General features: G+C 39.8%; 1 protein-coding gene across 1 annotated transcript in view; it reads right to left on the reverse strand.

Annotated features, from left to right (window-relative positions):
* The window catches only part of ARG1 (arginase 1), a 28,192-nt gene extending 4,555 nt beyond the window's left edge, over positions 1-23,637 (reverse strand). Inside the window, exons 1-7 of the mRNA XM_077289354.1 lie at positions 23,398-23,637; positions 18,391-18,463; positions 5,546-5,720; positions 4,104-4,263; positions 3,260-3,354; positions 2,131-2,235; positions 972-1,108 (exon numbers count right to left, since the gene is read on the reverse strand). Coding sequence (XP_077145469.1) covers positions 972-1,108; positions 2,131-2,235; positions 3,260-3,354; positions 4,104-4,263; positions 5,546-5,720; positions 18,391-18,463; positions 23,398-23,457 — 805 coding nt within the window. The 5' untranslated portion in view covers positions 23,458-23,637. The remainder of the gene's footprint in view (positions 1-971; positions 1,109-2,130; positions 2,236-3,259; positions 3,355-4,103; positions 4,264-5,545; positions 5,721-18,390; positions 18,464-23,397) is intronic.
* Between the last annotated feature and the right edge of the window lie 699 nt (positions 23,638-24,336).

Genomic DNA, 24,336 nt, shown 5'->3' on the forward strand with positions numbered 1-24,336 from the left:
AGGTCTGTATTTAAATCTTATGCTTCCCTCGGCATTATTTGTGCTTGTATCACTATTGATGATTCAGGCTAATGACAGTATTACACAACCATGTAAAACTGGCAATGCACAGACTGGCTGCGGTATTCCTGACCCAAATTCAACATGTATGAGGTTATCAAATTCGGTTGTGGAGACTTTGGGGTAAGTAATCACTGACTGTTCTCAGATGCAGACATAAGTTTTCCTCACAAACTGACCAACACTTCTGTCCATAAATGGCTGCTGGTGGAGGAGCATGTGACCAGACCTGTCCATCAGCATCCTCCAATAGGAAAAACATTTTCCCATGGGTAGTATCTTGCAAATTGAGGAGGCTGATGGACTAAACTGGTCGCATGCTCCTCCATCAGCAGCCATTGTCTGGACAGAAGGTCAATTCAGTTTGGGTAGAAAACTGCACTAACAACAGAAAAAGGTCATCCCCATGAAGGGGCAAACAGCAAAGACTGGAGCTTACTATATGGAACAGCCGGCACTTACTGTATATGGAGTGGGCTCAACTGAAGGAGGCTGGTATTTTAAGGTCTCTATACATCTTGGTACTGACGTGCTGAGTGTATACTACCCTTCCCACTTTCTGGGGACGTATGATGAAAAGGAGAATGTAAAAACCTTTAAACAGTCTGCTACCCTAAACACCAGACCACCAGTACCTAGTGGAAAATATGGCCCTTGCTGGGCCAACTCTTTCCAAGTGCCCCATCTCTGCAGGGATTATAAATGAGAGAGGCGAATTGGCCCCATGGATTTGCAAACCCCACAGCAGTCAGCGGATGCTGGTGGGAGCTGTAGTCCTGTAGCAGCTGAGGAGTCACAGGCTGGAGAACAATAATCTGATGTTTTTGACTTTATCTATCAAATCTTTGCAAAATAAAAAAATATATCTATTCTGCCAGTTGCAACCAATGAGAGCAGAGCGATTAGTTTACCTGTGTTATAAACTTGTTCTGTAATGTACATGCCCTCCCTGTAAGTCAGTCCGCCATGGACAGGTGTTCCAGTAGCGGGTGCCACGCTGGGGTCCAGACCATCTATATCAAAACTTAAATGGATTGGTCTTTTCTTCCTTAACAGATGGAAAAAAGAATTGTTAATGTTTTATAATGGCGAAAAGGTAAAATATGTAATCATAACAATTGTAATACACATTCAAGAGAGATTTAATGCATAGTTTGCCCTTGGTTTACTATGCACACCCAGATATAAAATAACATTATACTAAATAACATTTCATCTTTAGGTCATGTAAAATGTCTCATCGCAAAAAGGCAGAGACATATCTACGATGTATCAGGGACTGTCTGGTTCATAAATTACATTGCCAAGGAAAGTAGCACAAAGGTAACTAGCATCGACTAAATGTTCTTATTCCAATTTTGCCCTTTTACGTTATATCTGGTTGTGCATCTTTTGTATAATATACAATGCTTCTTGTATATAGTTGCAAAAGAGATTCCAGCATTCACTTGAGAAATAGTCACAGTAGTTTTTATCTGCTGGTCAATGCAATAGCCAACATTAAAAAGGTGCTGAAGTCTACTAGATGTCTGCCTTCTGTCTAAATTACCGTCCCCTGACTACTTTTCACCACTTAACAAAGAACCTAGACATGTTTGGTGTCTATGAGCTGGTAATGACCAGGATAATCATCATGGCAGCTCAGTTTTACCATTTACAGCAGACAACATGGTAACATTTTTTGGGGGGGAATTGCACTTTTTTGCAAATTTAACACACTTGGAATTTTTTTTCCTAATTTCCAGTACACTATATAGTAAAATCAATTGTGTTGTTCCAAAAAACAAGCCTTCACACGACATATTGTTGGAAAAATAAAAAAGGGGGGAGCGAAAAACGAAAATACAAAAATTGAAAATGCCAAGGTCAAGAATGGGTTAAACCCCAAATACTCAAAGTTATTTTTTTTTGTCTGGAATAGGAAGTATCCCTATGTTAACCCGATTCAAGCTGGACCAGTTCATTGGAGGTTATCTTATTTCTTTAACACTGACCTTGACTTGGTTTAATTGCTTGACCAAACTATTGAAATTATACATTTTTCCACCTAGTCATTATTTGCATACTTACTTTCCCACTAAGTATTCAATCGTTTCATCCATCACTTTGTTAATTGTCAGTCTATCCACATCAGACATGGAATAGGCCTTTATACCCAATGTCTTCAGAATCAAACTATGATAAAACACAAGTACGTTATCGCATGTCACACTTTGAGTTGCTATGGTTTATTTTTCTTTTCTGGATATTAATGGTTAATATTCGGCTATTTTGCCATTTACTGCTAAAGGGGCGAAGGAAATGCGAAATATGAAATAAAAAAATAAATTCTGTATTCGGTCACTAACTTAAGGCAATTCGATTTGTTAGTAGTATTTTTTTTTGCTATGGTACCCTCTATGTATATTATTTGTTGCCATTTCCTCCTTTATTTTTTTTTGTCTAGTAACGTGTTCTGGCAAGTCTGTGCATCCTGGAGAGGGAGTGTTTTGTACAGCAAGACTTCATTTGACCCATTGCTAAGTATGTAAAAAGTGGTAACCTACGCCACAAAACACAAATGGAAAATGTGAATGGGTGCTGTATTGACAATACTGTAGCTCAGGATACTTCACACTGTAATGATTGACATTTTCTGATATACTTCTTGTTTTATTTCTCTCCTTGAATTCTAAATGTAAATGTTATTAGCAGTGGGGTTGCCATGAAAACATTTGCGCACCCAGGGTGAATAAACACTATTGTCAAAGCTTGCATTGTAAAATATCATGTCTCAGAAATGGAAAATGAAAGGCTAGTAATTCACCATAAGAAGATAAGTAATCATATGAAACTATTACTGCATTGCGTGATTTGTGTATAAGCAATTGCTGCCATGATATCATCAACCGCCTATCTATTTTACAAAAACATCCTGACCTATCCGTCCCAATTCATTAATACTGGCATGTTGCATGCTGGTCTTATGGCTAGTTTACACCACCATATTTTCAGTCCGAGTGCTATCCGTTGAAAAAACGGACCGCACTCACATCAATGTTATTCAATGGGGCAGTGAGCAATTTTTTCAAACAGAAAGAATTTTGTCTAACAATAATTCTGGATTTTGAACAGGTATGTAACTGGATTCTATGTATATTAGCTGTCAAATATTACTAAATAAAGTATTTAAAGAATCTGAATGTTCTGATGAACTTACTGCTCTCCAGGGTCCACATCTCTCAATCCTATGTAGACTATGTCTTTAGCAGACAAACATGGTCTCACCCAAGAAAATCCCGGGATGTCTGGGACCTACGCGACAAATATTTTGTAAGAATTTAAGCCAATTAATAAAACCTAAAATTTATTCTGCTAAACGGCTTTTTGCACAGTAAAAAGTTTACATTCAGCATTCAGTAGTCCAACAATATCATATGTCTGGCACAGAATGGTAAAATAATGGCATCCTTCTGCACAGGATACTGACAAGCGAACAAAAATGATCTATGGGTCTCATTTTAAATCTCAATATTTTTAAATGAGCACAAAATATTGGAGAAACTAGAATTTAATCTAGAGATGAGCAAGTCAATACGCTGGACCCTGGTCCAGCAACAACAATAGTCGGTGGCCACCGAACGGGATCCATGCAAACTGCATCAAACCTGCTGGACTTCCCGATGTATCTCGTGATTTGCAGGCCCAGAACGATGTCCCACTGGGCCTACAAATTAGAACAGGTGCTAGAGATTTAGACAGGTATACGGCAGTAGCAAGAACCTTTCCAGTAGCTTGAGTCCACTGACTTGGCCAATTAGATCATCTCTAGTCAGATTTATTACAGTACATTGTTATACCATTTGTATTGTTAGCATAGAAGTCTGAATTCTGTAACGGTAGAGGCTGCACCAGTTGTTGGGTACAACAACCCTAAGTGATGATAATGAATATATAATTTGTTTTCAGAAGGATGGGGGTGTTAAAACTAAGCTAGGTAAACCTCTATCAGTACAATTACTTGAAAACTAGGACGTAATGGTCGCACCAAAGTCATTGTTCACCTTTTTTTGCAGTTCTTTTATTAGGAAAGAGACAGGCTGTCCATGAAGGTTGCCACTGGGTGATGTTGATGGAGTGTTGATGTCGGCATGGGCATCCACCCAAACTACACACAGATCAGGGTGAACCTTAGCATGACCTGCGATGGTCCCAACTGCCAAGCTGCATCAGCACAAACAAAAGATATGGGTAAACAATCAGAATGTCACAATCTTCTCATTTGGGACATCTAGTCCATGTGTGACTAAAGTTCTGCTGTTGAAACATCATGTGATAGATTGCTTATGAATGTGCCAGAGGAACTGCTTATCTTACATTTCTCTTATGTCCCTTACAGCAGCACAACAAATATCATCCGCCCTACGAGGTGATAGGACAGGTGGAAATTGACACCCGAACACCATATAATTCTGTTTCCTTTGTATAAACTGCATATTTTTATATATATATATATATATATATATATATATATATATATATATATATATAGTATGTACGCATACAAATAAAGTTGTGAAACTTGTAATAAGCCATATGTGTAAAGACAACATTTGAGAGATGTTATATAAATATATACCGTATATGCATTTATAGTGTATATACTGTATGTGTGATATATAGGAGAGAGATTAATTTCTGTGAAAAACAGCAGTTCTAGACTTACATTTTAGAAATTTAGTAAGAGTCTTGAGGCCTAGAGTCCCATCCTCAATTATTGCACTAAGCTACTGGTTTCTTGGCCCCTCCTGCTATTTTTCTTTCCTCGATGTAAGACTTTGTTTAAAAATTTACAGAAACAATTGCCTTTGTCAATTTTTGAGATCTGTGCAGTAAGTCCCTCCCCGGGGATTTACTTGCTATATCCATATATGTTGGGCTGCTGTAAGAAATGTAATGGAAGTGATTATTTAGAACATACATCTGTTTTCCCTTAGTCCCGTTGGCAGCACATGGCTCCCTCCAGATAATATTTTCATAAAAATTTTAAATATGCAAAGGGCAGCGGAGATTGGAACACCTTTTGTTTTGTCAGGTGGCCATTAAAATTTCCACCTGTCCAATCAGCTTTCAGGGCAGAGAATGTCCCCATCGGTTGTGCTGCTGACGGGACTAAGGGAAATCAGATTTATATTCTAAATCATCACTCTTACTGGGTTAGTCATTAAGGACAACAATAAGCGGTCCATTTTAGAATCTTGGTGTAGTTGTAAGATGTAGTGCTTGTAGAAGGGGCTGTGAGGCACATTACTACCCTCTGATTTATTGTGGCATATTGTCATAATAGCCGCTCTTGTCTGTGTATTTCAGACTGCTGGGCATCAGAACTTTTTCATTTTTTTTTTCACAACTTTGTACTAAATTTGCAGTTGCCTTAAGATGAATAATAGTGTTTTCCAAGTCAAATCATTTAAGTGAATATATTAAAAATCCAACAAAGTCAGACCTGTGGTCACCACCGAGGGTCAGGCACACTCTGCCTGTCTTCTTGACGTCAGCAACTGTATTAGCAACCTTCTCAGTAGCTTGGCCAACAGTTCTCGGGTTTTTCACGTTTTGAAATGGTTCATCATTGGGTAACTCAGGAAAATGCAGATCACCAAAATCCTTCACATCATATTCTGCAAGAAAACAAGGAAACTACAGATTAATGCTTTATTGGAGAGAGTATGGGAGACATTTAAGGGGTTTTCCAAAATTAGTTGAATTTATGGAAACATATCTGCATTTGCTAGTCAGATTTATATACAAATATGGAGGACGTTCTTGACGTTAATACGGAATGAACTGTCTGAAACCAATTTACTTTCACTGCATGTGATGTATGTAAAAATGGTTGGAGACAGCTTTGTTTCACAGCTTTGCACAACCAAGTCATTTTATCAGTACATTCACATATTTTTTTCACTAGTTTTATTTAAAGAGGTTGTCCAGTATTTTTATATTGATGGCTTATTTTGAGTATGAGTCATCAATATCAGATTGTTGGTGGTGTGACATCTGGCACCCCTTTTGATTAGCTGTTCCCCCATGCCGACTGGTTGCCAGATGTGACTAGTTGCAGAGCTTCACAGTACCGTCAATTGTGTAGTGGTTGCGACCGGGTACTGTACATATACCCATATTTGAACGAATGTGCGTGGATCTACAGTACCCCACTGTGGCCATTATACAGTTGTTAGAGCTGTGATGTTTCACTACATAACGGATCAAATTCACCATTGGCACCGGTAACAGCTTATCATGGGCATGCCATATAATGCGCCCCAACAGATCTGATATTGCTCTATCCCGAGGATAGGCCATCGATACAAAAGTACTGGACAACCCCTTTAAGTATCTTCCTGATAGTTATGGGTCTTTTACACAGGGTGATAATCTACTGATCGTTCCTGAGTACAAACATGTCCAGTGAGACTGTAGGAAGATGGACCAGGCTAGTGGTCCCTCTTGCGTGTCCGGGCTGGAACTGTCGGGGCTGCCACCATTGTTGCTGGGGGAAAGAGTTTCTGACTGGAGCAGACCTTTGCACCTGACTGATGGGGGTGGGTCAGAGATAAAAGGGACTGAGCACGGGAAGACGGGGCTTTTGGTGGGTATCCGACGTGTGTGACAAGAGAACTTTGGCTCCCACTTCGCTGTTCAACGCTTATTGACAGGGCCGTGTGAACTGACTATGGTCCCTGCTCAGATAGACATTGCATCTGTAGGGAACTTTCCCACGCTTCCCTCTGACGCCAGTACCGCTTGCCAGACTGTATCGCTGACAACTGCGGATGCACCGCGCAGTACCGATCCTGCGGTGCAAGCAGAATGCAGGAGTGAGACTGTGGCCTGCAACCCAGGACAGTTTATTTCACCTGCGGTGCTACGTACTTGCGCACGGACAAAATCCCGTACCAAGATCAGGAGATCACACGCAGGAAGACCTGGATACTTCGCCGCCTCACAGAGACAGTGCTTTACTTGCCTCCAGGACCAGCTTAGAGACTTCTCGCGTCACCTACGGCGCCATCATAGGATTTACCAGCCTCCACCGTCCAGGAACCAGAGACTGATAAGTTATCTTGTTACTTGACCCTCTGCTATTACCCTGTTGTTGTTAACGTTTTAGTGTTACCCACATATTGTTTCCCCCATACTCCCTGTGTGGAGAATTACTGCTGTTTAGTTAAACATAAAGAAGCTGTTAACTCTTGCTCTGACTCCTGCTTGTCACTGCATCCCACGTTCCTGCTAGGCCCTTACAAGACAACGACAAACGATTATATACTAGTTTTTTTTTCTTTTTTAGAATATCTTTTACTAGGACAAAACAATAATTGCTTGTTGTCGTGCATTTCGTTGTGTAAAAAGGCACGTGCCACTGACATCAATGGAATGAATGGATTGTACAATCATTTGTTTGAAGTGATTCTGATAATTCCAGCTTTTGTATTTGCTTGTGTGCAATGTATCATAGCACGAAACAGGCCGTAATGGAGTAATGTCAGTCTCTAACCTTATCTCCTGTGCTGTGTCCACATTAGCTGTGCACGATTCATGCTCCCTGTCATACAAAGTTCATAGCTATGGATGGAGCAGCAGTGCAAACCGTTCTGGCAGCCTATGTCAAGCGGCCTGATCTGTTCTCACTGCTGGAAGAAGTCACTGTCTCAGTCCTGGTGCCCATCTACTGTCATAGTCCCAGCTACTCAGTGTTCAGAGCACAGCAGTCAAATTATAACCAGCTGCTGCACTCTTCACATTAAACATACTGTAAAATTTGGGATGTCTACTATATAGTGCCATAAAGAATTTCTCCAACCTACAGACATGTATTATCTGCGATGTGTGCTATGTTACCTGTATTATTTGTGTCCTGTGCTATTTTCACTGGTATTACCTGTGCCCTGTGCTATTTCAATCTGGTAACATCTGTGTCCCGTGCTGTATTACCTGTGCTATGATACCTGGTATTACCTATATCCAGTGTTCTGTACCTGGCATAACCTCTGCTATGATACCTGGCATTATCTGTGTCCTGTGTTATGTACCTGTGATATGATACCTGCTATTACCTGTGTTATGTACCTGGTATAACCTGTGCCCTATGCTATACTCTGTATTACATGTGTCCTTTGTTGTGTACCTGTGCTATGTTATCTGGTAATACCTGTGTCCTGTGCTATACTACCCGGTGGTATTACTTGTGTCCTGTGTTGTGTACCTGGTATATGCTGCACCCTGTTCTATGATACCTGGTATTGCTTGTGTCCTGTGTTGTGTACCTGGTATACCCTATGCTATGTCATCTGGTAATACCTGTGACTTGTGTGGTATTGCCTGTGCTATACTACCAGGTGGTATTTCCTATGTCATGTGTTGTGTACCTGGTATATCCTGTGTCCTGTGCTATGTTATCTGGTATTACTTGTGTACGTTGTTGTATACCTGGTATAATGTGTGCCCTGTGCTATGTTATCTGGTAATACCTGTGTTCTGTGTTGCATTACCTGTAATATACTACCAGGTGGTGTTACCTATGTTCTGTGTTCTGTACCTGTTATAACCTGTGCCCTGTGCTATGATACCTGGTATTACTTGTGTCCTGTGTTGTGTACCTGGTATAACCTGTGCTCTATCTGGTATTATTTGTGTCCTGTGTTGTGTACCTGGTATAACCTGTGCCCTGTGCTATGATACCTGGTATTACTTGTGTCCTGTGTTGTGTACCTGGTATAACCTGTGCTCTATCTGGTATTATTTGTGTCCTGTGTTGTGTACCCGGTATAACCTGTGCCCTGTGCTATGATACCTGGTATTACTTGTGTCCTGTGTTGTGTACCTGGTATAACCTGTGCTCTATCTGCTATTACTTGTGTCCTGTGTTGTGTACCTGGTATAACCTGTGCTCTTTCTGGTATTATTTGTGTCCTGTGTTGTGTACCTGGTATAACCTGTGCTCTATCTGGTATTACTTGTGTCCTGTGTTGTGTACCTGGTATAACCTGTGCTCTCTCTGGTATTACTTGTGTCCTGTGTTGTGTACCTGGTATAACCTGTGCTCTATCTGGTATTATTTGTGTCCTGTGTTGTGTACCTGGTATAACCTGTGCCCTGTGCTATGATACCTGGTATTACTTGTGTCCTGTGTTGTGTACCTGGTGTATCCTGTGCTCTATCTGGTATTATTTGTGTCCTGTGTTGTGTATCTGGTATAACCTGTGCTCTCTCTGGTATTATTTGTGTCATGTGTGGTGTACCTGGTATAATCTGAGCGCTGTTACCTGTGCTATATTACTTAGTATTACGGTACCTGTGGCCTTTGTTTTGTTACCTAGTATTACCTGCGCCCAATGGTATATTACCTGGTATTACCTGTATGTAAAAATAAATTTAAAAAATTACAAGACAAACATAGTTTGTCACTGAATCCATAAAAATCTGGTCTCTCAAAATGTAATCGTAATAATCCCCTAAGATTAATGCCATGAACTGAAAAATAACTGAAATGTCAGAATGTGGCTTTTCGGTCCCCAGAACTCCTTAAAAAATGCTATAACAAACGATAAAAACATCATATACAGTATATTAGTAAATCAGTATCAATAAAACCTCAGCTCACTAAACAAAACAAAAAAACAAGCCATTAAACATCTCTATCAACGGAAAAATAAAAATGTTACAGGTGTCGGAAAATGGTGACGCAAACTATATATATATATATATATATATATATATATATATATATATTTTTTTTTTTTTTTTGGTAAATGTCTGCAATTTTTGTCAGAGGTTCTCAGTGACACGGTCTACACATCAAAATCATATTGCAGTCACCAGTCCTAAAGTTTATCCTCTCCTGTCCTTTTGCAAACACCCAGACGAGTGACATTACACAAAACAGAGCAGATGTTGCAACTGTAATGTGAACTAGTAGTACTATTTGTTTTCATGTTAACTGTCAGCTGCTTAAAAGTTGAAAATATTAAAACCTTTTTTTGAATTTTATTCCACTAAATAAAATAAAAATATTTTGTTTAAAAAAATGAAAGCTTTACTATTTTAAACATTTTAATATTGTTTTGTATTTTTTAGGATAATTATCTTTTAAGCAACAGTAACCTGTTATAGCAGTTATCACAGCAACTTACTAATGAAGAGCCACTTCTTAAAATAATTATTAACCATTAATCCAACAAAATAGAAATGTTTGCATGGACTGTTGCCTCGTCCATCACATCTTACATAAACATCAATGTTGCATTCAGGATGTCAACAAAAAATAAATAATTAGCAAAATACTCAAAATACAAACTTTGATGCACCCCATGATAGGGGATGGAGAGAGCAGCAAAATAATGGAGGACTCTAATAGATGGTTCTATTAATAATAAAGAAGGGGTACTATGTAACAATGGACACGGTTAGGCATAACGAAAGAGCACACAAGGCAAGAAGGGGCAATGTTATATGCAACTATGGAAAACAATATATGCAAGTGCTTCGCACTAAATTAGAATATCATCAAAAAGTTAATTTATTTCAGTTCTTCAATACAAAAAGTGAAACTCATATATTATATAGAGTCATTACAAAGAGAGTGACCTACTTCAAGTGTTTTTTTTCTGTTAATGTTGATGATTATGGCTTACAGCCAATGAAAACCCCCAAATCATTATCTCAGTAAATTAGAAAAATTAACAAAAAACACCTGCTAAGGCTTCCTAAGCTTTTAAAAAGGTCCCTTAGTCTGTTTCAGTAGGCTCCACAATCATAGGGAAGACTGCTGACTTGACAGATGCCAGAAGGCAGTCATTGACACACTCCACAAGGAGGATAAGCCACAAAAGGTCATTGCTAAAGAAGCTGGCTGTTCACAGAGTGCTGTATCCAAGCATATTAATGGAAAGTTGAGTGGAAGGAAAAGTGAGGCAGAAAAAGGTGCACAAGCAACTGGGAGAACTGTAGCCTTGAAAGGATTGTTAAGAAAAGGCCAATCAAAATTTGGGGGCGATTCACAAGGAGTGGACTGCTGCTGGAGTTATTGCTTCAAGAGCCACCACACACAGACGTATCCAGGACATGGGCTACAAGTGTCACAATCCCTGTGCCAAGCCACTCATGACCAATAGACAACGCCAGAAGCATCTTACCTGGGCCAAGGAGAAAAAGAACTGGACTGTTGCTCAGTGGTCTAAAATTTTGTTTTTAGATGAAAGTAAATTGTGCATTTCATTTGTAAATCAAGGTCCCAGAGTCTGGAGGAAGAGAGGAGAGGCACACAATCCAAGCTGCTTGAGGTCTAATGTGAAGTTCCCACAATCAGTGATGGTTTGGGGAGCCATGTCATCTGCTGGTGTAGGTCCACTGTGTTTTATCAAGACCAAAGTCAGCGCAGCTATCTACCAGGAAACTTTAGAGCATTTCATGCTTCCCTCTGCTGACAAGCTTTACGGAGATGGAAATTTCATTCTCCAGCAGGACTTGGCACCTGTCCACACTGCCAAAAGTACCAATACCTGGTTTAAAAACAGTATCACTGTGCTTGATTGGCCAGAAAACTCATCTGACCTTAACCCCATAGAAAATCTATGGGGTATAGTCAAGAGGAAGATGAGACACCAAACCCAACAATGCAGATGAGCAGAAGGCTGCTATCAAAACAGCCATAACGCTCAGCAGTGCCGCAGCTGATCGCCTCCATGCTACGCCGCATTGATGCAGTAATTGGTGCAAAAAGAGCCCCATGAAGGGGTTAAATTAGCAGTGCATGCAAGACGACACAGAAATGTCATAGAACTGGAAACATTTTCCCAGGAAGAATGGATGAAAATCCTTCAAACAAGAATTGAAAAAACACTTGTCTGACTATAAAAAGTGTTTACAAGTTATGATACTTTCCAAAGGGGGTGCTACTAGGTGCTAACCATGCAGGGAGCCCAAACTTTTGCATCACCTCATTTTCCTTTACAATTTTTAAAATGTAACAGATGAAAATGTATATTTTTTTGCTTAAAATTCAAAGCAAATGTCTAATATTTAGCTTTAGGTCATATAGAGATCATTTCTTCTTCAACTTGCTTAACTGCTCACAATAACAGTAATTTTGACCAGGGGTGCCTAAACTTTTACATGCCACTCTATGCTGTTATATATTTTTGCAGGCAGTGGAGCTGCAGGAAGGTTTCCTGATTGGTGATGCATGCTGTTAACATAATATAGATTATAATATTGTCAGTCTGGACATGGCCCCCTACCCTTCAGAGACTTGGTCCCATGGTGATAGTCCAATTTGTGTTCATTGTAATCCATCCCTGACAAAAAAACTGTTTCCCACCACTGTAGGTTTTGAATTCACTTGGGCAATGCTAAAGGCAACGGTCGTGTCTAAAGAGTAATGACATTACCTTTAAGAATAACTATAGTGTAAATCTGCATGTAATCCAACATGAGGTAAGCACCAAAAAAATCCACATCTGCATTAGCAGCCATCTCAGTAACTTGACCAACAGTTCGGGTTTTTCATATATTACTATGGATCATCATTGGGAATGCAGGAATATGCAGATCACCAAAATTCTTAACATTATAAAATAGTAAGGAAATAGCTGTGTATTGCAATTTTGCATAACACTATATAGCTGATGAAATGAGTATTAAACATGTCACCAATTTTCCAAGGGAATCTATTTCTAAAGGTGCTATTCTCACCAGATGTTGGTAACAATAGATCAAATCATACAGTGCCTACAAGCAGTATTCAACCCCCTGCAGATTTAGCAGGTTTACACATTTGGAATTAACTTGGCATTGTGACATTTGGACTGTAGATCAGCCTGGAAGTGTGAAATGCACTGCAGCAAAAAAGAATGTTATTTCTTTGTTTATTTTTTTTTTAAATTGTGAAAAGTTTTATCAGAGGGTCATTTATTATTTAACCCCTCAACCCACCAGAATTCTGTTTGGTTCCCCTAAAGTATTAAGAAGTAGTTCAGGCACAAAGAACAATGAGCTTCACATGTTTGGATTAATTATCTCTTTTTCCAGCCTTTTCTGACTATTTAAGACCCTCCCCAAACTTGTGAACAGCACTCAAACATGGTCAACATGGGAAAGACAAAGGAGCATTCCAAGGCCATCAGAGACAAGATCGTGGAGGGTCACAAGGCTGGCAAGGGGTACAAAACCCTTTCCAAGGAGTTGGGCCTACCTGTCTCCACTGTTGGGAGCATCATCCGGAAGTGGAAGGCTTATGGAACTACTGTTAGCCTTCCACGGCCTGGACAGCCTTTGAAAGTTTCCTCCCGTGCCGAGGCCAGGCTTGTCCGAAGAGTCAAGGCTAACCCAAGGACAACAAGGAAGGAGCTCCGGGAAGATCTCATGGCAGTGGGGACATTGGTTTCAGTCAATACCATAAGTAACGTACTCCACCGCAATGGTCTCCGTTCCAGACGAGCCCGTAAGGTACCTTTACTTTCAAAGCGTCATGTCAAGGCTCGTCTACAGTTTGCTCATGATCACTTGGAGGACTCTGAGACTGACTGGTTCAAGGTTCTCTGGTCTGATGAGACCAAGATCGAGATCTTTGGTGCCAACCACACACGTGACGTTTGGAGACTGGATGGCACTGCATACGACCCCAAGAATACCATCCCTACAGTCAAGCATGGTGGTGGCAGCATCATGCTGTGGGGCTGTTTCTCAGCCAAGGGGCCTGGCCATCTGGTCCGCATCCATGGGAAGATGGATAGCACGGCCTACCTGGAGATTTTGGCCAAGAACCTCCGCTCCTCCATCAAGGATCTTAAGATGGGTCGTCATTTCATCTTCCAACAAGACAATGACCCAAAGCACACAGCCAAGAAAACCAAGGCCTGGTTCAAGAGGCAAAAAATCAAGGTGTTGCAGTGGCCTAGTCAGTCTCCTGACCTTAACCCAATTGAAAACTTGTGGAAGGAGCTCAAGATTAAAGTCCACATGAGACACCCAAAGAACCTAGATAACTTGGAGAAGATCTGCATGGAGGAGTGGGCCAAGATAACTCCAGAGACCTGTGCCGGCCTGATCAGGTCTTATAAAAGACGATTATTAGCTGTAATTGCAAACAAAGGTTATTCCACAAAATATTAAACCTAGGGGTTGAATAATAATTGACCCACACTTTTATGTTTAAGATTTATAAAAATTTAACTGAGCAACAAAACTTTTTGGTTTGTAAGATTTATGCATCTGTTAATAAATCCTGCTCTTGTTTGAAGTTTGAAGGCTCTAACTTATTTGCATCTTATTAAACCTGCTAAATAAACCTGCAGGGGGTTGAATACTACTTTTAGGCACTGTAGATGTCCATAAATGTAAGTTATGTGTAATAATGAGAAATGACCAATACATCAAATCATAGATGTCCATAAATGTAACTTATGCGTAATAATGAGAAATGACACGGTATTGAACATGAATCATCAAGATCTGCTGCTGGCAGCTCCCATGGCAATTGCTGACCCACGTCCAGCACCAAAGCAGGTGGAATTTTGCATTCTGATGAGTTATTGGAACACAAAGGGCCCAAATACTGTTTTACCACAGGGGCCCTGTTCTGTCCATGTCTGCCAGTGCATTAATGTGTATTATAATAAGTCAGCTTAAACTTACAAGCACAAAGACCTCATTGCCCAAACAGTGCTGAAGGTTACGAGGAGCTTGCACAATATTGAAGGCTGCTGTCATGTGTTTAACCAGAAATAACGTCACTCATGTGAATCACAATACTGTAAATCTACATGTATCACATATTACGAGGTAAATATTACATAGACAGGAAGTTTATTTCACAATATAAACTTACTAGTCATATATACGTGCAGTCAGTCAGAGTAAGAACATTTTGGCCTGGAGGCGCTGCAGGCCATTGTGGCACGTTTTGAACACGCAAGCTGCTCACAGTAGCACTATTAATACGTGGATTATCTTTGTCATGTTGAAAAACAACTCCTACTCCAAAAATAACTAGTTATCCCCTATATGCTCTATAGGGAAAAACGTGTTCATTTTACTACTCTCAGTAATCCAGAGAATAGATCTGTGGAACCTGGGAACTGTGCTCTGTATAGCCCAGCCTTGAATAAGGTGGACATGATTGACTTTTATACAATTCATTGTCGATGGAAATGCTGGAATTAGCCGATTACTGTTTTTTGCTTTCTCTGGGCAGTCCCATAGACAATGAATAGTATGAAAGTCAATTATGTACAACTCTACTTTATTCAACATAAAGCTCTACAGAGCCCTATTCTTGTGGCTCCAGAGCCCTGTTTTTGTGTTTCCTGGGGGTGCCAGTGATGTGACACCCCACTGATAAGCATGTCAACCTCTATATCATTCTTAAGGGATATCTTGCGGTCTTGGCCTTAACTTTTAATCAAACATATTAGAAGTGTATAAACAAAGTTCTCGTTCTGACTAGAATCCGCTTTTAAATGTAGCCATAATAGAATTTTTTATATCTATCTGAATACTCTTTAAAATGAGTTATAATACATCAGCTTAAACACCTACAAGCACAAAGGCCTCAGTGCCCAAACAGCGCTGAGGGTTTCCAATGTTGAAAGCTGCTGTCATGCATTTAGCAAGAAATAAGGTCACTGATGTGGATCACGGGAGTGTAAATCTACATGTATCGCACTACGAGGTAAGCTTGTTTAACCATATAAACATACTGGCCGTATATCTGCAGTCAATCAGAATAAGGAACTGATATTTTACAAATTAAATGACTGTAGTTATTGCCCTTTCAAGACTGTGTCATTTTACACTGAAAAATTGGAATTGGAGTTATATTTAACTTTTTCCTTCAAATATTGTGACTTGCACAAAAACCCACAAGTCACTGACTACTTTTTTTTTTCTGACAAGCGCTGCTAGGTGCTGCTTGTTAGTTGAAAGCATAATTGCAGAGCTTGGCAATTGGAGTGGCCGGTGGTACAAAGCTTTGGGAGAGTCAGTGTGCACCATGCATCTGGAAACTCAGATCAGTCTTCACTCTCCTCAGAATTTACACGCCAAAGCAATGGCAGGGTCAAAGTGCTGGCCCCTTCATAGACAAACACTGCAATATGCATTTTAATGTCAAGCATATCGCAGTGCTTGTCAGATGAAGTTGGTGGCACTCCAAAACAAGGATCCGTGCAGAGAGTGAAGACTGTGAGTATGTGCTTGGAAACCCTGCCAATTATTGAAAAGCAGCTCCACCGCCATCAGTGATGTGCTCCTCTAATTCTGCCTGATCCTGGTGTTCAGAAGGAACAGAGAAGAAGCAGTGCCTGCAGAGGCAACAAAAGGGTACGTGATCCACACCAAGATGCACTCATGGAGCAGCACTGGTAATTAAAGCATCTTAGAAAAGCGATTGCTACGAAAAGTTAGGACCCATGAGAAGGGGCCCAAATAGTAGTGGAAACCCCTTTAAGAATCTTTGTGGGCATTTTTTTGTCCAAGCCACAATATTAAAAGAAAAACATCCTAACATCTTGCCATTTTTTGCTCACGAAGTCTAATATTGGGCTGATACTTCTTGACAATTTTGCCAACTTGATTTCTTATTTTTTCTGGGCAGCTTCTCAAAAAAATCTCGGACAGCAAAATGTTTTATGGACACATTACATGACCCTTACCAGACATTATGGTTATTAGTGATACGTGTCTACAGCCCAGAATTCCTATATGAAAACATCAACTGCCTTCACTGTGAACTCTCCAGCTTAAAATATAACGGACACATCACATTTTTTTATCAATGGGAAAGAAAAGTGCTCTATTTTTATGCGCTGTCTAGGAATGTCTGGACGGTTGGCAGCCTCTTCTGTAGAGATGACTTTTCAGCAGTCATCTAATTGCCATCACACTCAGGATTACAATGAAAGTATCACCTATATTTACATAACACAGGACTACACCATGACAATCAGTGATGGTCACAGGTCAGTCCCTCCTGTCCTTGAGTGATGAACTTTTTAGAAAACGCCTGAGTCAGAGTCAATCCTTTGACTCCCCTTATAACCACCGCACAGAAGATTTCAGTGGATTCGTAAAATAATATAGGAGATATATTGCCTTTGAAACAGCACTGGACAGATTGTTAGAACCCATGACCACAGCCCAATGAACCTAACAAAAGTAGACCATTTGTTGCAACACCATAGTAACAAAGTATGAATCGAGATATTTGTCATGTGCCTTGTGACGTTTTGCTAAATATGTCCGTTATTAATGAAATTAAAGGCATCTGTATCTCAGAATCTACTACCGATGTTTGTAATTCTGCCCATTGTTTTACAGAAAATAGTGTTCTGCTGCATTAAACATGCCTGTTTTACAAAAAGCCTCAAATGTTTAGACCATATTTTGTGCGGAAATATTGCCCCTTTTCCCACCTCTTTTTTTGTTTGTTTTCTGCAGATGTTCCCACCAAAATACAAAATAGCAATCTGGCCTGTTTGTTTTTTGTTACTTTTCTATGCATTTTTCACCTTTTGTAATTTGTTTTTTGTGCAGATTTGACACAAGGGTTTTAATTTATTTTGTGTGTGTAAAATGGCTATGCACTTTAAAACGCAATTGTGATTTTACATTTTTTTTATTCAGGCTTCCCATAGAAGTTTATAAGGACTAAATCCAACAAAACACACAATTTCTACTTCGCTTTACTTATACTCCTACTTCGAGTTATATGCAATGTATTTTATGCACACATAAAATGCCAAATTGATTAAAGTGACTTTGTCACCCCCAATATTGCCCCTATCAAAATCACACTAGGCATGTAAGACTCCTGGCAGTCTGTTGGCACCGCTCGCTGCACCCAGAAGTATAGCGATCAGTGGCCATAGATAGGCACAAGCCAAGCATCCAGATAATGTCTGTGTAGCCATATTGTGTGCGCCCACACTTGACAATAGGAGCGCACCACCAAAACTCATCCAGTGTCAGGGGACACTGCATTCGCACTCATATACAAAACCTACGGTATACGACTGGAGCTTTTCCTGACGTAGAGTGTAACATTCCTATAGGCATCCATTCACCAGATGGAGGACAAAAGTGTTTTCTTTTATTAATTTAACGGTATAGGAAAATGTAGCAGATAGCACTTTCCGATAGAGGACTACGGCACTGTATGTGTCTTTAAAATGGGTCCCTATGGTGGATGGATACTTCTGACTATTCCCACTACCAGGCACATGCCTCCTGATTGTATGCGCCTGACATTATGCACATATGTAGTGTGAATCGAGCCTTACAAAGTCTTACCAAGTTCTCTCAGTTTTTCAATTAAGCCAGCTCTTCTTATATATATTGGGCCTTCTTCCACTCCTCCTCTTGGCTAAGATAAAAGAAAAAAGAAGACGAAGATATTTTAGAAGATTACATGCATTATTGTAATGGTCATGTGCTCCATAAATCTATACAGTGGCATGTAAACGTTTTGGCACCCCTGGTCAAAATTACTGTTATTATGAACAGTTAAGCAAGTTGAAGATGAAATGATCTTTAAAAGTCATCTAAAGTTAAAGATGTCACATTTCCTTTGTATTTTATGCAACAAAAAATATTGTCATATTTTACATTTTAAAAATTACAAAAAGGAAAATAGGCCTATGCAAAAGTTTGGGCACCCCTGGATATTTGTGTGCTCAGATAACTTTGACCAAGGGTTCAGACCTTAATTAGCCTGTTAAGGTTATGGCTTGTTCCCTTACACACTTAGGAAAGGCCAGGTGATGTAAATTTCCTAGCTTTATAAAAACCCAGCCTTCTCTAACCTTGTGTAAAAAAAAAAAAAAAAAGCAGCCATAGGTTCTTCTAATGAAAATGGTACAGGCCTACAAAGCAGGAGAAGGCTATAAGCAGACAGAAAGAATTTTCAAGTTACTCTTTCCTCAGTTCAAAATGTAATTAAGAAATGGCCATTAATGGGAACATTGGAGGTCTGTAAAGCCAAGTGACATTTCAGTGAGAGATGCTCATAAGATTGCTAGAGAGGCAAATCTGAACCCCCACTTGACAGCAAAAAGCAGAGAAAAGAAAGAGTTAACAGACGTTGGAGTTGTGGTACATTGTTCTAATGTTCAGAGACACCTGCACAAACATGGCCTTCCTGGAAAAGTCATAAGAAAACCTCTCCTGCGTCCTCACAATAAAATTCAGCATCAGAAGTATGCAAAAGAACATCTAAGCAAGACTGATGCAATTTGGAAACAAGTCCTGGGAACCAATGAGGTTAAAATAGAACTCTTTGGCCACAATAATCAAAGGTATGTGTGGCAATAAAAGGGCACAGAATTTCAGGAAAAGAACATCTTGTCAACCATTAAAGGGAATCTGTCACCCCAAAAATGGCCTATAAACTAAGGCCAGCGGCATCAGGGGCTTATCTACAGCATTCCGTAATGCTGTAGATAAGCCCCCGATGTATCCTGAAAGATAAGAAAAACAGGTTAGATTATACTCACCCAGGGGCGGTCCCACTGTGATCCGGTCCGATGGGCATCGCGGTCCGGCTCATCCCATCTTCATATGATGACGTCCTCTTCTTGTCTTCTTGCTGCGGCTCCGGCGCAGGTGCACTTTGTCTGTCCTGTTGAGGGCAGAGCAATGTACTGCAGAGCGCAGGCGCCAGGAAAGGTCAGTGAGACCCGGCACCTGCACACTGCAGTACTTTGCTCTGCCCTCAACAGGGCAGAGAAAGTTCGCCTGCGTCGGAGCTGTGGCAAGAAGACAAGAAGAGGACGTGATTGTATGAAGATAGGAGGTGCCGGACCCGGACCTGTGACATCCATCGGACCGGACCGGAGCGGGACCGCCCCTGGGTGAGTATAATATAACCTGTTTTTCTTACCTTTCAGGTTACATCGGGGGCTTATCTACAGCATTACGGAATGTTGTAGATAAGCCCCTGATGCCGCTGGCCTTAGGTTATAGGCCATTTTTGGGGTGACAGATTCCCTTTAAGCATGGGGTGGATCAATCATGCTTTTGGGTTTTGTTGCAGCCAATAGCATGGGGAACATTTCACAGGTAGAGGGAAGAATGGATTCAATGAAATTTCAACAAACTCTTGATGCAAACATAACACCATCTGCTAAAAAAAGCTGAAGTTGAAAAGAGGATGGCTTTTACAAATTGATAATGATTCTCAGCACACCTCAAAATCCACAATAGACAACCTCAAAAGGCACAAGCTGAGTGTTTTATAATGCACTCATAGTCCCTGATCTGAACATCATTGAAAATCTGCGGCTAGACCTCAAAATCTGATCAGCTCTCATGTGCCCCTAACAGCTGTGGGTGGAATCGCGATCCACCCTAAGCTGTTAACATGTTAATTGCCACTGTCAATCTCTGACAGCGGCATTTAACTCATGCAAACCAAAAGTGTGTTACTAGCTCCGCCCATCGGCACCCCTGTCAAATGATTCCAGGACACTGATAGGTTGGCATGACAACCCGCGGTCTGCAGGAGACCCCTGTGGCAGTCATTGCAGATCTGCTATGAGAGTCACCCCGTGACCAGCATTCATAGTAGATGATCAATTCTGCTACCCAAAGAAGGGCTGAATCCCTGCTATGGGCTCATTTCCACATGCGAGAAACACGTCCGTGTCTCGCATGTGGAAACCAAGCTGTGGCGCTGGCACTTGGGAGCGGAGCGTGCAGCTCCATGTGTTCCTATGCGGCCGCACGCTCCGCTCCGGAGTGCCGGCACCAGAGCTTGGTTTCCACATGCGAGACACGGACGTGTTTCTCGCATGTGGAAATGAGCCCTATGTGTAGCATAAGCGATGGGATGATCATAGCTTCAAGTCTCCTTAAATAAAAAAGAACCTATACATGTTTGGTATCTACAAACTTGTACTGACCTGTAGCAGGTCAGTTTTAGCATGTAGTGAACATTGTAAAAAAACTAAAAAAAAAAATAACGATTGTGGAATTGCACTTTGTTTTGCAATTTTACCATACTTAGATTTTTTTTTTACCATTTTCTGATACACTATATGGTAAAATCAATGGTGTTGTTCAAATTCCCAACTCATCCCACAAAAAAGCCCTCTCACGGCTATATTGACGGGAAAATAACAAAAGTTATGGTTCTGGGAATCAAAAACACAGAAAATGCCAAGGTCGTGAAGGGGTTAATCTTATAGGAAACATATTGTGGTGGTTGCTTAGTGCTTTTTTACACTATTGTTTTCCATATATAAAGATTCTCACTAACACTTGTCTCCAAATACTTTATTTATACAGAGCTGGGGCAGAAACAGACAGAGAGGGTCCCTCTGCCAGAACAAAATATGGGCCCTTTGCAGTCCTATAGCTCATCCTAATACACAATTCCATTTGCTCTGGAGGAGGTAATGGCCCCTTATCTCTTTGGGACTTGTGTGATTGCACAGGTTTCATTATTGATATGTCCGCCCGCGGCTGTCAGCTATCAAAAGACATTGAGCTTGACATTCCTGCAGGACAGACACAATCCCTGACTGAGAATTTATATTATGCATACATCTATAAAAAAAAACAACTACCAAATTATTTGTATGTGGTTCTGTAGTTTGTGCTTAAGTGATCACCTCACTGTTCAACCAGCCACAGGACCATGGCAGATCGTCATGGGGTACAGTGGTCGGGTGACGTGAACAGCCCGTAATGTTACAAGTCACCTGACCACTGCAGCCCATCACAAGCCGCAGCGGTCCTCTGGCTGCTTGAACGATGCAGTCATCTCCCCGTACAGTGGCCTCTAATGTAGAAGTGAGTGATGGTAATGTTTTAGACTTGATCTTGATTGCATCAGTTGCAGTCTGTAGTCAGCCTGAATATTGCTTCTATCTATAATCTATATATTCGGAGCAAAAACCGGATCATCAGTTATAAGCAAATATCTTTCATTTTTTTCTGTTGTGAAAACGCTTTTTTAATGGCACATGAAGGGATCTCAGTCTATGAATGCAAGATCTGTTCGCATTTTCAATAGGGTCTCATCCAGCTAGTAAGAAAAGCCAGAAGCCATGTAAACAGGTTTATTCTTATTTAATGAGGTTTGCGGACACTTTTCAATTGGGTGCTTCACTATTCCTGTAAATGGCATGTAAATGTACGCCACACTATAAGATAGGATCATTAACATGGTTGTTCAGCAAATTACTTTTTGGAGATCTTTTTGTCTATGTATGGATTTTTTATCTATTTTGACTTAAAGTAGCAGATTGTAGCTGTTTCTTATAAATTCTCACTAAACCTATCAATATGAGCAGACGTATTATAATAACTGTTATTGTATGAAAAAAAACATAAAATATCAAGAAAGAGAAAAAGATATAATTGGTGATATCAAAACGAAAAAGGTATTCTCCCCCAAAAGTTACATCATGCACAGATGATAATTAGCCAATGGGTACAGAGACTACATGACCAAAATGAATATAGTGTGTAGTGTTAGGAAATAAATGACTGCAAGAGTTAAGGGCGATATAATGACAAATGTTAATATATCATCTATACCAAACATATATAATGTTGTGATATACAGTATAAAAGATGTGATATATACCATAACAAAAGTAGAGATTAACTTAGCACTAAGAAGAACAAGTAAAGTGAGCATAGTTCACATATACATCATAGTCATTAAATAAGTCACACACCATATATCATAGCGTACTGTATATGTATACCATACAGAGGTAAAAGTAAGCCGGATAAGTAAAGTACGCATAATGATACTGGTCACTGAACTAGTCACACATCGTATATCACAGCAATCTCACACTTGACAAATTAGCATAGTAATCTTATGTAGGAATTTAAGCATGGTGTGTGATATGTTACCTTTTTGATACCTGACTGTGCTACTTTTGTCACCATTGACATTGCTTTGATATACGATGTGCTGACAAATGAACTCAGTTTGATGACCTGAAAATAATACATGTAATTTATGTAGCCCCTATCTAGCCAGGCTTAAATGAGATTCAGCTTCCAAACATATCCTCAAAAAATTATCTTAGAATGTCATGTCATTAAAAAGTAATAACAAGATTCCATGGGAAATCCAGGTGGAATCATTAAAAAATAAAATAACCGTAATAATTTGTTTTGTTTTATAACAGTGCAGCTTAAAAAAAAATCAATTAATTGAACAGAGAATTTACCACTAGGGACAAGATAAGTTTAGTAAATTACTAATATAATCAGTTTAGCTTCTATTCCTAAATTCTAACATGAACACATAAGCATTCATTGTGGGAATCTGCTCACCTGGCCCTTGGAGAAAGGAGCTCCGACAAGTCCCACTGATCTTTTAGCCCGTCCACTCATTGTGCCTGGTTACTCTCTTGTGTACTTCTGATTGCACACATTCTCCCTTTTGTACATTTCTACTCTGCATTACTAAGAGATCAAGAGGTGTAACATCTCCACCCAGGAACAAAAATTATGCAATGTTTCTTTGGAAAAGCATCAGCTGCTGCAATTCCGTATTCACCTGATGATGTACTTATCAAAAAGCAGATTGGTCCATTTTAACTATCCCACCTCAGAAATCACATGATTATATATAACTAACCCATGTCTGAAATCACAAGATTATACATTATAAATGACTCATGTCTGAAATCACAGGATTAAACACTATAACTACCCCATGTATGAAACCAAAAGATTATACATTATCACTAACTCATCTGAAATGACAGGATTATATATTATAACTAACCCATGTATGAAACCAAGTGATTATGCATTATAACTAACTCATATCTGAAAACACAGGATTAAACACTATAACTAACTCATATCTGAAAACACAGGATTAAACACTATAACTAACTCATATCTGAAAACACAGGATTAAACACTATAACTAATCCATATCTGAAAACACAGGATTAAACACTATAACTAACCCATATCTGAAAACACAGGATTAAACGCTATAACTAATCCATATCTGAAAACACAGGATTAAACACTATAACTAACTCATATCTGAAAACACAGGATTAAACACTATAACTAACCCATATCTGAAAACACAGGATTAAACGCTATAACTAACCCATATCTGAAAACACAGGATTAAACGCTATAACTAATCCATATCTGAAAACACAGGATTAAACACTATAACTAACTCATATCTGAAAACACAGGATTAAACGCTATAACTAATCCATATCTGAAAACACAGGATTAAAC

Source organism: Ranitomeya variabilis, chromosome 2 (assembly GCF_051348905.1).
Source record: "Ranitomeya variabilis isolate aRanVar5 chromosome 2, aRanVar5.hap1, whole genome shotgun sequence".
Taxonomy (NCBI): domain Eukaryota; kingdom Metazoa; phylum Chordata; class Amphibia; order Anura; family Dendrobatidae; genus Ranitomeya; species Ranitomeya variabilis.